Below are 18,405 nucleotides of genomic sequence, written 5' to 3'. Positions count from 1 at the left end.
ACCTGTTCTTTGTGAAATATACATATATAATGCCATAATCATTAATTAATAATGTGAAGATGTGCCTGGTGAATCTACAGACCAGATTCATTCCTAAGATGGAGCATAGGAATGTGAGCAGACAAATAGATGTTTTACAAGCCAGGAGTGTACTTTCAAGTTACACTATGCAGCAAATGAACAAATGTACTGCTTTTGGAAACAAAATCATGTCTTACGGGATATGGTTGCACTTATACACCTATTTAGAAAACATGGTTTCAGTGGAAGGTGCAGAACGGGGGGGAAAGCACGAACTGGAGATTTGATTTCGAAAACATGAAATCAAGAAAAGTTAAATTAGTCAATTTTATCTAGTGGCATGATAATGGTCCATTGCTCAGTGGGAGGCTTTTAATAATCCAAATATCCACTCTCTTTCCTACTGTTTGCTCATCTTCTCCTTTCAATGGCTAAATTCATATTATAAGGACAGGCTGCACACCAAAACAACTAGCTAGGTTTGATTCCTTCAGATCTCTGGAATGGCTATGATCTGTGTCAATGCCTTATTATTCTATAAAATATATGCTTGATCTAAAAACTCTTAGGGTGTTTTTAATCTGTGATGTTTCTTCTGTAGTACTATTTGAGAATAAATGCTTTAGACATATCTTTCCAACATTCAGCTTCACAGACAAAAGAGTGGGACTTGGTTCAAGCTGAATTTGTGTTATTAATGCTGAGTGAATTTTGTAAATGACTCTTGTTATCTTTCTTTCTTTCTAATATAATTGGTATCTGTTTATTTGGTTATTGTCATTACTCTAGCTTGCTGGATTGGTCTGTGGGTTTATAATCAAATTGCACTCCAGTTTGCGGGATCAAGGCTTCCTGCAGCAGCTTCACACGGTCGGGCTAATTGTTCAGTATGAAGGACTCCTCAGTACATATAGTAAGTGTTATACACTCAGATGGCTACATTAAAGTGTTCTAAAAAAGCTAAGAAGAATAGACAAGAGCTCTTGTGGAGGAGATTTTGGCAGTTTTGCTCCTCCCTAGTTGTCCTGCTCCTGTGGTGAGCTAAACCATAGCTTTGTTTAAGACGGAGCTTTCCAAACTCTGTCTCACGACACGTTAGTATATAAGTATGTCACATGAATGCTCCCCAAGCTCCTCCCAGGGCTGGAAAGGGGTTAGTTTAACCTCCAGTTAACTGATTTACTGTGTCATGAAATGATGCATGCCTTGAAAAGTGTGTCACCAACATGAAAAGTTTCGAAAGTTCTGGTTTGTGGTGATGTCCAAACCCAGGCTTATGGTTTAGTTCTCTCCAGGCAAACCGAGAGCCACAAACCATTGGACTAACTTCTGTTGTTGCTCATGGTTAGTCTACAGAGAACTAAACCATGAACCTGGGTTCAGATTGCACTTTTAAAACAAGCAATGGGGTTGCTCAGCATAGCAGCAGAATGACAGTGGAAGGGAGCAAAGTGGCTGCTATCTCTCCCTCTAGAAATCTGCATGTTCTAGCTAAGCCAAGCCATGGTTTGGTTTACTGTGATGTGCGGACCAGGCCATTTTGGTATTTCTGATACACAGCTGTGTGCCAATTTCTTTTCTTTTTAACATTTATTGAACATTTATATATATATATTGTGGATATTCTCAGCTATGTTTATTTGGAAGTATAAGATCTATCAGCAGAATGGATGGCTGAATAAACATATTTAGTACTATATTGATTATTTTATTTCAGAAGACCATTGAAGGGTGAGACAGTTTGTTGTCTTTACCTGACCTGCATTATATTGTATGTGCTGCGTTTTCTATTAACTTGGATCCAAACAGTGATTATTTTTTTTCTTCTATTTGCCACTGCAACTGTGGCCCTTCACACCACATCCCATGCCAAAAATTGGAATAGGCATATTTGACTCTCAGGAGCAGCATTTTTGGGGAGTACAAGGGGGTGGGATTATGGAAACCAAACTCAATTTTCCTCCTCTGGCTCCAGCCAGTGTGTTTTAACTGGTATAGATAGACTGATACCAGTATAAAAAGACACTACATATGTTGTTGTTTTTCCATTTGTAAGCCATACTTTCAGGTTACGTGTTGGGATATAAATATTGGAGTGTTACTATTACAAGTACTTTACCATTTTATCTTGCTGATCAGAACTACTGTGTTAGGAGGGCTCTAGGCTACTAGTGTTACAGATGCAAACTGTGGCTGAATGATGTACAGTATAAATCTGCATAGTGGAGCTACTACCAATTTTGCATGGCAAACTGCCTAGATTTGCTAGACCCGAGTCTATCACACTATCCATTGAATTAAACTTGCTTACTATTTCAAAAGCATTAATATGTAATTCCCCACTTTTGCTTTACAACTGAACTAGGAGTGCCCCGATGAATAAACTATGGGTGACATCCAAAAATGTGACAGCAGACTTCTCCCCTCCCCCAGTCTGCTCCAGGGAGCTTCTCAACTTTCCAGACCACTGGTGGTTGGACACTGTTAGATTTCACTTTGTGTTTGCTACTGTGAATAAGCATCCTTAACAGGCAAACAAAATGGAAATATTATAATCAGCTCCATGAAAAGAGCAGTTGATAACTGCATAAGCTCTTGCATAATTAAATCTATTGTCTATGTGACTGGCTTTTGCATCATAACACTTGTGGTTACATCTGTTGTTCTGGATAAAAAACTTCTTATGGATAATCCTATATGTGAAATATCCATCAGTAATTCAGACCTGCAATTCATACACGTGATGCTGGCTTTGTGGGAAAGCAGAAATATCCATGGAAGGTACAGGGCAGATTTTACATAGTCCTAATCAAAATTTAAAAAATTGGAATAGGCATATTTGTGCAGCTACATGGTCAATGTGGAAATAACAAATTAACATATGACATTGACTCTGAAGCTTAGGAACTCTTTTCTTGCATGTTGTTAAAATTGAAATAGACCAGTTAGAGCTTGTCTGTCATATTTTTCTTTTCATTCTATTTCATAATTTAATTTTCATTTTCTGAAGGTGAAGAAATCGGAATGCTAGAAGACATGGCTGTGGGAATATCAGATTTACAAAAAGTCATGTTTAAAATAACTGAAGCCAAATCAGATGACCTCTTGCCTGTTATAACTGGAAGGCGGTGAGTGTTATCTGTTTCCTGAAACAAAGACATAACATTATGCTGCGCCAGAAAAATCAAATGGAAACTCATCTAATGCTTTTTCTAGCTGCTCTGCAAATGTATTCGTGTAACTATGATTTGTAACAAATGGACAGAACGGGGAATAAATGCCCTGAAGAGGCTTGTAAAGATAATAGTCTTCTGGAATATATCAGTATTTGTGAGAGAAATAGATAATTGTATAAAGCACTGCCACTCTCCTCTGGTATTGAAATCCTTGCATATTTATTGAAGAATGGCATTTTGTTACCACCTTTTTGCCTGTGTATACAAAACACCCTTCACACAGAAGTGTAAGAGAACTTTTTTTTTTTTAAGTTACTTTCCCAAGAGAATTGGTAGTGTTTATGTCAAAACACCCACCCACACAGGGTTGCTACCACTAGCCAATCCTGCCAACTCCTTTGCCAACCACCCTTGCCCAACACCTGGGCAACCTTGACACCTGACCAACCAACCCTCCCTTTACACCTCATGTGCCTGCTCACCCCTCTCCTCCCCACACAGCTTACACCAAACCCATTTTAAATGATAGGGGCGGTGCTTCAGAGTGCAGTTTCCTGAAGCACCTCCCCCTCCACGAAACCTTCCTGCACCCATGTTTAACTGAGCGCGGGTCACAGAGTAGACTAGCAAACCGCTTTGTGAAATGCCTCCCCCTCCATTAAACAGCTTGCCTGTGCTGCCTGACACTCTGTTGTCATGCTGGAGTTTGTGTGGCCACCATGGTGTGGCTTTGTGAACAGCAGTGCTACAACAGCCTTTCGTTTTTGTGTACAAGGGAAGGTGTTTTTCAGTTGAAGCCTTGCCATCCCATTGAAACCTTGTGTAATATTCTTAGTAGTTAATTGGCTGTGCTTGAATGATAACAAACAGTGACTGAGAGCCCAGGAATTCTGGCTGCTTAACGGCTGCCTTGTTTTGTTTTGTTTTGTTTTGTTTTTAAAATCAGCTTCTTGCATTTATCTTGACCATCTTAAAATGTCATTGAAATAATCATGCATTCAATCCCATCTATACATTCCTGTTTGCAAGGCTGGGTAAATGAGATTATTAGGTCTGTTTTCTTGGCAGCAATGAATAGAATTAGTTCTATATATTAGCAATATGCCTACCCTAGAGAAAAGAGAGACCAAACATTGAGATGTTTATAATGACAATATCAGTGTGAATGCTAGCCAGTGTCAGGGAACCTGTGGTGATACAAAGTTCTTTAGAACTTACTTTTTGTCAAGTAGGATAAAATAAACTAAGCAAAAAGTACTTAACAAATATGTCAGTCGAAAACATTAATGTGTATCAAAATTTATATTTTTTAAAAGAAAAACAAAACCTATACATCATCCAGAACTGCGTATGTAAATACACAGATACCATCACTTAAGTGCATAGGATAAATATAGGTTTATTTTCCCTGGCAGGATGACATTTTTATGTTGAGACTTCAATCTTTAGTATTTCTCTCACAAATTTTGACTTTGTACAGTTCTCCTCTCTGGAAATGTCCCACCTGCTTCTGGCAGTATCTCACTTTGACACCAGATTCCCTACAGATCAACGAAACTTGTTAGAACAATGAAAGTGCCTTTGCTTTTTAATTTCACACGTTACTACATTAGGAAACTCTTCTGCAAGTGCGAAAACATTGATTCCTATCATTATAGGATATAAGAAACCATACAAGATAAAAGAAGCAATAAGAATACAATTAAAAATCAAATAATATCAAGCACAGAACATTAAAACTGCTACAACAGGGAATCACAGGTGGGCAGAGTATTGTTGCACTCATGTCCTGCTTGCAGAATTCCCTTTGGCATTTGGTTGGTCACTGTGAGAACAAGTTGCTGGACTAGATGGGCCATCATCGGCTTGATGCGGGAGGCTCTTTTTCCTTTTTTATTATTTCTGGTGTTTTGGAAAATGATTGTTTGCTATTGCATGTGACTGTGGCAAACTGTGGTTTGATCAAACCATGCCTTCCTACAAACCAGCAAAGGGAGAAGGGAGTGCATTAGACTAAGGCATATCACTGTCATTAGCATGGCACCAAGCCACCGTTTGGCATTATATGTGGATGCAGAAAGAGTTTTTGTAACTCTGTAGAAAGTGCTTCAAAAGTTTGTGTGCCCTCATTTTAATGCTAGACAAGCAGTAAGAAGGCTAAAAGCCTTTTCTCATTTTTTAAAATTTTTACTTATTAATCCTTTTTTCCCACTTCAGTGAAAAAGTAATTATAAAGAAACAGTTCGTAATTAAATTTCTGATCCGATTGTTGTATAAATTTGCATGCTTTTAAGAAATAAAGAAAATTTTGATATCTTGACATTGTGAGGTTAAGACTTCACCAATCACGAAGGAAATGTGATTTCTAGATTTAGCTTTAGCGTATTACATTCAAACCAAGGGAGGTTAGTAATTTAAATCCACGTTTTCTAAATATGTTTTAAGATACAGATAGGCTGCTAGTGTGTACTGGCTTTTTCTAAATTAGTTTCATTTCGAGAGAGTCTTGTATCATAAGCAGAATGCCAGTTGAGCTGCTAGCAATGCCCATGTGAAGAGCTGTGAGTAATACTCCTTTGTTCGTTAAGCAAGGAGAGGCAGACAAGAGACAAATGGCAATGAAAGCTACTGGGCAGATGGAGTTGAATTCCAGTAATCCAGAAGAGGTACTATAGCTTCGTGCTCAGAGATGGAACATCGCCCCCCCCCCCAATACTTTTGAAGTCAGAACAGGAAGTGTGCCTGGAAGCAGAATGCTGAAAGTGTCAGCTCTGTTGGGATGACCTACATCAATAGTTTTTATCTTTTGGGGACCCAGGTCCCACCTTTAACCCCAACATGCATTTTGAGACCCATTTATTACATTTTTATCAGATGTTTGTAAGGTGGTAGTGTTGCTGTTGTGACCCACCTTAAATCAAGCCATGACCCAGCAGTGGTTGCCATCCCATCCAGGTGGCCAGTAATCTACAGGACAGTTTTCAACACCTTTTCAGGTTCTTCTTCAGGGACTGCAAGAGACCTAAAAAGGATCAGCTTTCCATTTATGTTTCTGATTTAGGGCAGTGGCACCAAAAAAGTGCTCGCGCTCTCTCCCTCTTTTGGCTTATTTGAATTTGGTTAGGCTCCAGTACTTTTCATGATTTAGGAATATGTTCTCTGCCTCTTACATAAAGTTTATGTTGCCCAAGTGTAATTTAAACAACAACAACACCCAGAATTTTTCGCTTACACATTGCACAAATCGGTCTTATTCTTTTGCATTCCTAGGGGACATTATGTAATAGAAATCAAGCTCCCAGGAAAGATGTTTGAGCTGCTTCCACAAGAGATTAAAGAAGGGAAACTGCTCCATGTATATCCAGTTCTCTTTAATGTAGGAATCAATGAACAGCAAACACTCGCGGAGAGGTAAGTCATCAGGATTACGTTTCAGTTCTTGGGTATTTTGAAGGAGACCACACAGCCTTTCTAAAGCTGCCCACCCATGGAGTAATAGGATAATTGCCTAGGAGACCAGACTACAGAGGGTACCAAGGTGCCAAACACAGCATTTTTTGCCTCGTAGCCCATACAATGCAGGATGGCTGCTTGGTGCCAGAAAGTGAGACCTGTCTTTAACTGGAGGTGCAAAGGAGGCAAGTTCTCATTGTTTCTTGGTTTTAAAAAGTCATAAACAGTCTTCAGTAGCACAGCACAAATACCACAGGTGCCTACCCTTCTAATATGCAAAATGCAAGCTAATTCTACTACTGTAAAAGGTGACACAGGAAAAACAAAAACTTGATTGTAAGACTCATGAGTGGTTAGGATGGTGTGCCATCCCATGCTGTCTGTCACAAAGGCTTTAAATCCAAAAACCTTCCTCTGGTGATTCTGCTTTTTTATGTTAAAACAGCTACAAATAATTTAAATTCCCTAAATAATACAGCTACCCTCTGATACTTCCACAAGAAATGTCCTTTCAGCAGGGCCTCAGCAGAATGGCAAGCTGCACTCTGCCTTCTACCTCCATTCATGCAATGTTTTTGTACTTTTCGGTATAGCACATCCTACACTTCATCACCTTTGGGGCTTTTTAAAATTCGGCGAATTCTGCAGTATTCATTTTGAATGTGGATTTCATTTTGACCATAGCTGACTCAGAATTAAGTACTACGGATTTTACAAGACTTTACTCTCAAGTAAATACACTAAATATGCTGAAGCTTTAATTGTATATTGTAACATTTAGTTTACAATATAATAATGTTCAAATTCAGCACTGTGGTTCAATGAGGCCAGAATCATACACTTACATTTTGACATGAGAACCCTATGTTCAAACCTACTGCTAAATAACAATGCAGTCTGTGTCTATTTAATGTAAGTCTCATAGAGTTCAATGGAAATTACAAGCCCATGAGCATAGAATTGCAGCCTGAGTGGCATGTGAGCTAGTTCCCATTTCTGAACCTTTCAGGGCCTTTAGGGAAACAGAACACACTTTGTTCTTGAATTAGGAAGTTGTAATTAAATGGTGTGCTCACAAAATGATTGATGATATAAAATAATAATACAGTGGTACCTCAGGTTACATACGCTTCAGGTTACATACGCTTCAGGTTACAGACTCTGCTGACCCAGAAATAGTACCTCAGGTTAAGAACTTTGCTTCAGGATGAGGACAGAAATCGTGCAGCGGCAGCAGGAGGTCCCATTAGCTAAAGTGGTGCTTCAGATTAAGAACAGTTTCAGGTTAAGAACAGACCTCCAGAACGAATTAAATTCTTAACCCGAGGTACAACTGTATTAATTCAGAGCTGAGGTGGTTGTTTCCTGTTCCATTTCTTTGGGTGGAAAATGTCTGCTTGTGCAGAAATGCTGCTTCTATGCCAATTGGTCTTCTGTGGTTGCTTAGGTTTGGAGATACCTCTTTGCAAGAAACTGTTAACCAGGAAAATCTGGAGCTGCTGAAAGAGTATTACAAGCTGTTCACAGAAAAAATGCCTCCTGATTGTAAGTATTTAAAAATGTCTGTCTTGGTTCGTTAATCATGTTGAAGTTGTTATGCTTAAATGTTATTCATATGAAGTTATTTACATTCATTTATAAGTGTATGAATCTCAATATAAGCCTAATGGTGGGTTTATTTATTATTTATCTAATTACAAATTCTGGGTTGCAAATACTGCCCTGTTATTCTCCCAAATCCTCTTCGCTTGAAATAAAATTTCCCACTGGTATCAGTGGAAATTGGCTTAAGGATTAGATAGGATAATATTGAAACCATGTTTCCATAGATGTTCTGTTGCCCTAATTGAAAAATTATTCTCTACAGTTTATCCTCGGGTGTCTTGATTATGCTGATTAAAATGATTATAGCAATGCAAGTCATTGTTTTCTTTTGACGTGTGCTGGTGTGTGGCATTGCTGGTCTGGGTAATCTACAGACTTGAGTCCTTAAGTTGTTATTTCAATTAAGGGACTTTTTCAAAATTGAAAGTGCATAGCTCCTTCCTTTTTAGTAACCTGCATTGCCTTCTTACTTCACTGTAAGGGACGCGGGTGGCGCTGTGGTCTAAACCACTGAGCCTCTTGGGCTTGCTGATTAGAGGGTCGGCAGTTCAAATCTGCGCTATGGGGTGAGCTTTCATTGCTCTGTCCCAGCTTCTGCCAACCTAGCAGTTTGAAAGCACCCCAGTTCAAGTAGATAAATAGGTACCAATGTGGTGGGAAGATAAATGGCATTTCCGTGCGCTCTAGTTTCTGTCACGGTGGCCCATTGCACCAGAAGCTATTTAGTCATGCTGGCCACATGACCCGGAAAGCTGTCTGTGGACAAACGCTGGCTCCCTCGGCCTGAAGCGAGATGAGCACCACAACCCCACAGTCACCTTTGACTGGACTTAACCATCCAGGGGTCCTTTACCTTTATCTTTTTACCTCTTACTTCACTGTTTTAAGGTAATATTTGCTGCTGCAAGTCTTGGCATTGTTGCTCCTTCCAGATCTGCAACTCTAAGGTCTGTTCTGCATCTCCCTTGAAGATGCATTTATACACCAATAATCTCTAAATTGGCTGCAACCACCTTGGAAAGAGATCTTGCATCATAATATAAAGCTTACTGATGGTTTCAGCTCATGTGTTAAAGCCATGGAAGGAAGGCAGCAATGTTATACAGACCAACCAGCTGCCACCTCTCTTTAGCCCACGTTGAAGATCTGTGCTATTTTGGCATAGATGGGAAGGGATGGGCAGGGGAGGGCAGCAGCATAGCTAAACTCCCTCTCTCTGCTTGCGGATCCTCCAGTTTGTTGATGATCCCCACAGCCAAAGAAAATGCAGGGTGGGGGAAGATGTGTGGTTTAGCTCTAGCCCAAAACCTGAAGTAAGGAAGGGAAAGAGAGCCAAAGTAAGTTCAGTGCTGCAATCCAGCTTTTGCTCCCTTGCTGAAATCCAAGCCCCACTTACATGGAAATATGCCCTACTGAATTTGATAGGATTTAGTTCTAAGTAGACGTAGTAAGGACAGGTCTGTAAGGTGGTAATTTGCCCAATTAAAAGCCCCTCTTCACCCAGACCAATCTGACTGAATTTACCTGATCCAGGTCCTGCCTAAAAAATCCTCAAAGTGGTCACCTCTCTCTCTCTCAGAACCTGTCACCTAGCAATACTGCTGACCAGGCTTGCAATGTCATAATAGCCTTGAACTTGGACTGTCACAGTCACAGAATACTTTCCCCTTCGAAACATAAACAGACATAAATACATCATTTCTCCACAAGGGGTCACAGTGAGCTTGACCTCATCTGTTGATGAGGTTGCACCACGTCCAGATTTTTTGTGTGGCTGGGAAACGTTATATCAGAGGGTTTTTATTGGTGCAGGTAGCTTACTGCCACAACTGCTTAGAGCATTTCCCCCCCCCCTGTTGATTGTAGTTCCTATATACAACTGGCTTGTTTATGGGACCTTTTTTCTAAGACACAGTGCTTTGTATTTCTTCACAACACCGGAACAAATTTATAGCATACCTGTATTATGTAAACTAATATTTATTTGATCTTGAAATGATTTAACTGTTGAACTCAGGGAAATAGGACTATCAGTTCTTCAAGAGTTGCAAAACGATTTGTTTTCTGTCATCAGAATATGAACGTAACTTTTATTGTGGGTGGAGTGAGAGCTTTAGGTGACAAAGGCTGTATTTTGGCTGCTTTATAGTAGTTGCAAACACTGTCATGATATTCAGTTCATTGAACTAAGATTCTATATGCCTGCTTCCTAACATTTGTATTCTGTCTAAGTGCCTGAACAGAAAAAAAGATAATCTTAGGCTGTGTTCACATTACTGTTGGCTCTAGCATTCTCCCACCACTCGTGTTTGAAGCTGTGTACACATGATGCTAACCACAATCCATCTCTATCCTGGAGTTTATTGAGAAATATTGCTGTCTGATGCATTTTCTCTTAAACCAGCTTCCATTGAACCTGAGAATGTAAGCCACATTCACTTTGCAGTTAAGGTTAAGCTGAGGTGTGTACATTTGAGACAGCAGGTGCACATGTGCAGATAACAGCTTCGTGATCAGGAGATGAGAGGTTACAGGTGTGGGGAAATCAAACAGCTATTGTGCATTGAGTGAAGACATCCCCACACCATCTCTGGTGTGACAGCAAAGTGCAAAAGTGACTTGAAATGTGGGTGGGGGTGTGTGGCCTCACTAAATTTTAAATTGTGAATATGTACATAACCCCAGTCATTGAAAAGCAGTCTTCAGAATCTGGCCACTTGATTCCTTTTTGGGCGAGACAGCCTATTACTTCACGTGTTGCTTCTCTTGGAAACATATGCCAGGTTTGCACCCTAACCATCCCTGGCACAACTGAAACTCTGATTGTGCCTATTAGCAATGTGGGCAGACTACGAAGGCTTCATTTTTAAAAATGTCATTATTCAACAGGAACTTATTTATACCGTGGTTTTAAGTGCAGTGCAGCATTTTTCCAGATTCATGCCTTCATTATTGTTGTTGCTTTAAATTGCCTCCTTGCTGTGACATGACAGGTGACTCAATTCTTTGTGAGTTCATTTGCGCGATAGAACCAAGCATGCATTTCCTTGCAGCGAAGAGAGTAATTACACTGCACATAGGCTTCTGGGCTTTTGCTTGCTGAGATCTTCAGCAGCCACTGGAATTAGTGCTAATCAGGTTGAACTTTTTTATATATAAAAAACCCCCAAAACAAAACCATGACAGTTAATCAGAAAATTACTTTCTTCTGCTTTTGCTATGTTCCGACTTTGATATTTGAAACAGCCATATATATAACCTGAAAATCAGTGGAAAGACAAGTGCTATATAATGGACCCTCTCAGTCTGAAGCTAGAATAATGACTGCAGTAGCCTTAGAACAGGCTTTTGCTTTATTCTCTACTTGTATGCAGCCATAGCATAAATATAAAGATTCTCAGCATTTCCAAATGAATCTGCAATTATTCGTACCTCTTTTCCAAAAATTCATATGCATATAGAACTTCTGAGGGCCAAGTGTGGCATGATATGAGAGATCATTACAGTCGTACCTTAGAAGTCGAACAGAATCCGTTCTGGAAGTCCGTTCGACTTCCAGAATGTTCAAAAACCAAAGTGTGTCTTCTGATTGGCTGCAGGAAACTCCTGCAGCCAGTCGGAAGCCCTGGCGGACGTTCGGCTTCCAAAAATGGTTTGCAAACCGGAACAGTCACTTCCAAGTTTGCGACATTTGGGAGCCAAAACATTCAGGAACTAAGCTGATTGACTTCCAAGGTACGACTGTACTCCTGACACCCTTTTCTTTGTTTAAAATAAATTATCCACTCCCCCCCCCACAACATGCATAACCATGCGCCTCTATCATGTCTCCTCTTAGCTTTTCTGAACCTTTTCAAGCTCTACAGCATCCTTTATGAAGGGAGGCCACCAGAACTGTACACAGCATTCCAAGTGTCATCACACTTATAGATTTCTGTAATGACATTATGAAATTGGCAGTTTTATTTTTAATCCCTTTCCTAATTATCCCTAAAATGAAATTCACCTTTTTCACAGCTGCTACATACAGAGTCTACATCTTCCTCACACTGTAACCACAATATCTTGTTTCTGCTCAGTTAACTCCAGACCCCATTAGCGTATATGTAAAAGTATGGGGGGGGGGGTTTTGTCCCAGTGTGCATCACTTCATATTTGCTTTCATTGAATTGCATTTGCCTTGTTACTGCCCATTCATCCAGTTTGGTGAGATCCTTTTGGAGTTCCGTACAATCCCTTTTTGTTTTAACCTCCCTGAACAATTTGACATCATCAGCAAACTTGGGCACCTCACTGCTTGCCCTTAACTCTAAATTACTTACAAACAAATTAAATATCACAGGTCCCAATACCAGTCCACGAGGGATTGCATTTTCTATATCCCTCCAGTGTAGGAACTGTCCATTTATTCCTACTCCCTGCATCCTGTTCCTTAACAAAATACTGATCCATTAGAGGACCTCTCTTATGCCATGACTGCTAAGCTTACCTAGGATATTTGGTGAGGGGGTTTGTTTAAAACTTTTTGAAAGCCTAAGTAAAAAGGTAAAGGTAAAGGACCCCTGACAATTAAGTCCAGTGGCAGACGACTCTGGGTTGTAGCGCTCATCTCACTTTACTGGCCGAGGGAGCCAGCGTACAGCTTCCGGGTCATGTGGCCAGCATGGTTAAGCTGCTTCTGGCGAACCAGAGCAGTGCACAGAAATGTCATTTACCTCTGGTGTGGTACCTATTTATCTACTTGCACTTCATGCTTTTGAACTGCTAGGTTGGCAGGAGCAGGGACCGAGCAACAGGAACTCACCCCGTCGCAGACACTGCCGGCACGCAAGCACCCTGCGACCACTTCTTCCTTTACATCCTCCCTCTTCATCTTGGCTCCCCCTTCCGCTCACCTTCTCTGCCTCCCGCCAATTTCTGACGGATGCGCACAACAAGGCTCCGTCTCTTCCTTTCTTGTGGAAAGAGCTCACAGGGGTGGAGGGAGGGGAAGGAAAGAGTGGCCCCAACCTTGTGGCCAGATCGCCACCGCGGAGCCAGCAGAGAGAGCTCTGGACTGCGGAAAAGCCTTCCTGCTGTCAGGGATGACCCTGGTGCTGGAGGCGCACAGGCATCAAGCCCCCGCTCCGCCTCGCTTACCTCCTCACACTCTCCCCGGACTCTCTGGCACCCTCCAGACCTTGGCGCCCTGGTTCCCTGCGCTACTACCCTCAATGGTAAAGACGTCCCTGGTCCTAGAAGAAGACAAAGCAGATTCCACAAGCCTGAGATTTGCCCCAGCTTGCCACATATTTAAAGGGAAATTACTAGCAGGCTAGCTAGCCTGCATTTATTATTTACTTGAAATAAACTTGTGCATACATTTATGGTGGTGCTGTACTTTCCATTAGCCCCTCTTCTCTCTCTTTTTCCTTATTGCTGCTTTGCTCTCTGTACATCCTGCAATTATGCAAAGTGCAGCACAAGGAGCAGATAACAGACGAGAGGCAGAAGTGCAACAGGTTATGGAATCAGTCCTCTTACCATTTAATATAGAGGTACTGAAGATGCATGGAACTTCAGAAAAAAGCTCTTAGATAGCAGGAGCTGTGTGAACAAGCACAAACCTGTTTGGTCAGTCATTAAAAGACGGGCATTGCTGTGTTTGAGGAAAATCCTCATGCATTTGAAATGAGACTTTAAATGTAGCAGCTTTACTTTCCTGAGGAAATCCTTGACTCAGCATAGCCGTTATCACACGCTGTATTTCTTCTTCTTCTTCCCAGGCCTACCACATTTTCAAGAACAGAATGACTTAAAAGGATTACTAGAAAATCTCCATCAAAATATTCAGGCTAAAAAAAGAAAGAATGTAGAAATCATGTGGCTGGCTGCAACGGTAAGAAACCTCATTTTAAAGCAATTCGTTTAATTTTGTTCTGACTTGTTAAAATGAACTTTGGCAAGGAAATGCAAATAAGGGAAGCTTAGCAGCTTGGTGGTGGTGGTGGTGGGGACTCGGATGACATCTGCAAGTGACTCATGAAGCCTTTTAATGCCCAAAGTACTTTATTAAATTTGCATCTTTCCATAAAACTGTTGGGACGTGGGTGGCACTGTGGGTTAAACTACAGAGCCTAGGACAGGGGTCTGCAACCTTTAAGACAAAAAGAGCCACTTGGACCCGTTTCCGAAGCAAAAACAACAACTGGGAGCCGCAAAACCATTGCGACATTTAAAACAAATATATCTCCGGAGCCGCGATCTGACAGCGGGCGGGAAGGTGACGTCGGGACGGTGCGTGACTAACGCACGCACCGCCCCCATGCGACGTCACAGCCAGTACAGCGCCCGCCACAGTGAGGAGTGTCGGAGCGCACAATGCGCCTCCTCCCCTCGCTAGTATCCGCCCCGGAGCCGCGGCAAAGATGTAAAAGAGCCACATGTGGCTCCGGAGCCGCGGGTTGCAGACCCCTGGCCTAGGACTTGCCGATCAGAAGGTCAGTGGTTCGAATCCCTGCTCCTGCTAACCTAGCAGTTTGAAAGCACGTCAAAGTGCAAGTAGATAAATAGGTACCGCTCTGGCAGGAAGGTAAACGGCGTTTCCGTGTGCTGCTCTGGTTCGCCAGAAGCTGCTTTGTCATGCTGGCCACATGACCTGGAAGCTGTACGCCAGCTCCCTCGGCCAATAAAGCGAGATGAGCACCGCAACCCCAAAGTCAGTCACTACTGGACCTAATGGTCAGGGGTCCCTTTACCTTTATAAAACTATTGCACTTGCATGTTCTCTTCAAACTGGTATTTTCAGCTTTCTAGTTGTACTCCTGATGCTGGCCCTGAACACAGGGTGGATTCAATATTAGGAATTCTTTGGCATAGTTAGGTGCATATAATGGGTTTGTTTCCCCCCCCCCCTTGCCATTTTGTGAAGGATATATAAGTTAACCTATTATTAGAGGAATGTGATGCATGGATGGTTGTAATGGGTGGCATTGGCAGAGAGGAAGAGATGAAGCAAGAGTTCCTTTTGATGACGTCCATAAGAATCATTTTCTCAGAGGACAATAGGCATCATCATGGATGCAGTTCCTATAACCAGGAACATATTGTAGCCCCAACTTTACTACAGCTCTGACTCAGAGCAGTATGTAACTTGTATGCTTACTGTACTGTATAGAAATGTGACACTGAAAAATATCCACGACTACATTTGGAGGAGGGGGAGTATTCCTTGTATCAATAGGACTCTTCACATTTGAAAATGCGTGTGCAGTGTCTCTTGAGGGGGAGTGAGGTCAGGCTTCCTGTACATTGAACAGCTCCTCATTTCTTAGCCTAGAGCAAGGATGGGGAATCTGTGGCTCTCCAAATGTTCTTGGACTACACTTCCCATCATTCCAGACTATTCCCCATGCCAACTGGAGCTGATACTGAATAGCAGCTGGAAAGCCACATGTTCCCATCCTTGGTCTATACCCTGCAAACTTATGAATCTCATTTTCCAGGTCCCTGGCACCATACATCTTCAGTCCATGATAAACATTGCAAATTCCCGAAGATATGTTTATGTAGACATTCACATGTTAGTCTTTGCATATCATTGCCATTTCTTTGTTGAAAAATTTGGATTTTGGGGCTCAGGAAGGTCCCAACTCAGGAATAGTATTTAAAGAAGCTAGGTAAACAAAAATGGCTAGAGATAATAATAATAATAATAATAATAATAATAATAATAATAATAATAATAATAATGGAGGACCCCCTTGGACTAGATCTTTGAGGCCCTGGCTTGCAGGCTTGCAATCATTGTATATTACTCCATATGAATGAATAGCAGTATATTCATCCTATCATATAAATTCATATTTATGGAAAGCAAAATGTTAATTATTCATAATGATCCAGCTTTTACTTTTGTAGAAGCTGACTGGCCCTGGGCACAATGCAAAACATAACACTGCTTGGTTATTTGTTTTCATGAACTTGACACCACTAACACATACATTTAGGCAGTTAACATTCTCTAATTGGGTAATTAAGGATGTAGATATTTTCCTGACAGAGGCCCCACAAATCTCCTGTGTATAAGTTAATTGCGTTTCTTTTCTCAGTGATTTTCACTGGATTAACTGCTGGTTGCAATAGCAGATATGAAAACAAAACAATTGCAATATCTTGAACGGACCTCTGAAAATCTGACAGGTGCATACCCTCCAAGATCCTACATTTTTGGCTCCCACGCTCTCATGCAAGTCCAACCCCCCCCCCCGCTCCTCCCTCTCTTATCAAATTTTCCCCTTGAAGGGGCAGATTCGTGTGTCTCACCACACACAGACACACCCTGCCCCATCCGGACCAACCCCCCCAGCCCATTTCCTCTCTTCCTCTCTGCACTCACTTTGCAGGACTTCTCACCCCTCGCTAATATACTTTCATGTTAGTGAAAGTACATCAGTTATTGCGGACCTACGACATAGAGCAAGAACAGGTTAGTTAATGAAAAGGTGGTAAATTGGACTCAAAATTTTAGATGGGGAAAATTCCAGTGTTTTGTTTGGGAGAAAGCTTTGAATGACAGGTTCTCCCTACACTCCACGTATGCCTCCCAATACTGGTTGCTGGGAATTTCAGGTGGGCAAAGTGCTGTTATGCTCGTGTCCAGCTTGCGAATTTCCCACAGGCATCCGGCTGGCCAATGCTGAACTAGATGGGCCTGATACAGCAGACTTGTATAATGTTCTAGAAATTTAGGCGTTTTGGGTGGTAGTGGCAATCTCAAAACTGAAAGGGTTGCCTTCCCCAGAACTAGCAATTTCCCATTTACTCATTTTCCTTGCTAAGTAAGCAAGTTATACGGAAGGATTATGAAACAATCGCATCTCCGTGTACAGTGGTACCTCGGGTTAAGTACTTAATTCCTTCCGGAGGCCTGTTCTTAACCTGAAACTGTTCTTAACCTGAAGACAACTTTAGCTAATGGGGCCTCCCGCTGCCACTGCACGATTTCTGTTCTCATCCTGAAGCAAAGTTCTTAACCCGAGGTTAAGAGAGTCTGTAACCTGAAGCGTATGTAACCCGAGGTACCACTGTTCATTCCAACAGCCAGTTTCTTTTCCAACTCCTGCTAACTTCTGCAACCACCAAATAGCAGGAATCGTTTGGCATGACACTGTTTATTCATAGACGGAACTTCATTGCATTCCATTGCTGCTGAATTTGGACAAGTTGCAAAAATCTAGCTTACTAAAACTAGTGGTGGCAGCAAAGACTATTTCATGTTTGATGTTTTCAAGAAATGCAGTTCAACTGGCTTTCTACAACTCGGAAACTGCAAACATCATTGCTCATTGGGGAATGGTTGTCCACCAACTAGGTGACTATTGCTTAGGTAGTGACATGTTTTCCCATGCCTTTTTATCCCTTTAAAAGAGTAAAACCCAAAGTAGATTTTATATTGCTTTTCCCCTGAGTGTCTCAGCTTCCCTGTCCTCCTTTTTTTTGTTCTGTTGCCAAAACCTTTATTCTTCGACATCTGTTCTGTCCGATTCTCATCCCTTTGAAGTTTCATGTTTTAATTTAGAAAGCTTAATCAGGAAGCCTTTAGTGGTGCTGATTTGGACCTCATTTTAAAATAGAAGCACAAACTTCAAAGGGTATAAAATATAAGTGATTGTTAATGCACATGCATTTAATATATGCCAGTCAAAAGCATAGCAGATTCACCACCACTTACTGTAGTGACATCTCGTATGGAGCTAACTAGGATATAAAAATTAAGAGAGTTGGTAGAGCACACTGCCGAAATGGCGCAGCTGCTGTTCTCTGGATGTGCTTGAATTCTGATTATATAATCCTCTTTCTCTTATATATTCCATTCTCAGAAGAGCAATTCTGATACTGGCGCTGTGGTCTAAACCACTGAGCCTCTTGGGCTTGCTGATCGGAAGGTCAGTGGTTCGAATCCCCGCAACGGGGTGAGCTCCTGTTGCTCTGTCCCAGCTCCTGCCAACCTAGCAGTTTGAAAGCACGCCAGTGCAAGCAGATAAATAGGTACCACTGTGGTGGGAAGGTAAATGGCGTTTCCGTGCGCTCTGGCACTCGTCATTGTCCTCCGTGCACCAGTAGCAGTTTAGTCATGCTGGCCACTTAGCCCAGTAAACTGTCTATGAAC

General features: G+C 41.5%; 1 protein-coding gene across 5 annotated transcripts in view; it reads left to right on the top strand.

Moving 5' to 3' along the window:
- Positions 1 to 18,405, top strand: part of INPP4B (inositol polyphosphate-4-phosphatase type II B) — a 257,958-nt gene that overhangs the window by 218,942 nt on the left and 20,611 nt on the right. For all 5 annotated transcript variants that reach the window (XM_077934060.1, XM_077934057.1, XM_077934058.1 and 2 more), the window contains 5 exons: positions 811 to 934; positions 3,032 to 3,149; positions 6,468 to 6,608; positions 8,098 to 8,195; positions 14,021 to 14,133. In XM_077934060.1, coding sequence (XP_077790186.1) covers positions 811 to 934; positions 3,032 to 3,149; positions 6,468 to 6,608; positions 8,098 to 8,195; positions 14,021 to 14,133 — 594 coding nt within the window. The remainder of the gene's footprint in view (positions 1 to 810; positions 935 to 3,031; positions 3,150 to 6,467; positions 6,609 to 8,097; positions 8,196 to 14,020; positions 14,134 to 18,405) is intronic.

This window comes from Podarcis muralis, chromosome 9 (genome assembly GCF_964188315.1).
Source record: "Podarcis muralis chromosome 9, rPodMur119.hap1.1, whole genome shotgun sequence".
Classification (NCBI taxonomy): Eukaryota; Metazoa; Chordata; class Lepidosauria; order Squamata; family Lacertidae; genus Podarcis; species Podarcis muralis.
The sequence above is the reverse complement of the archived record's forward strand: the minus strand, read 5'-3'. Positions and strand labels throughout refer to the sequence as shown.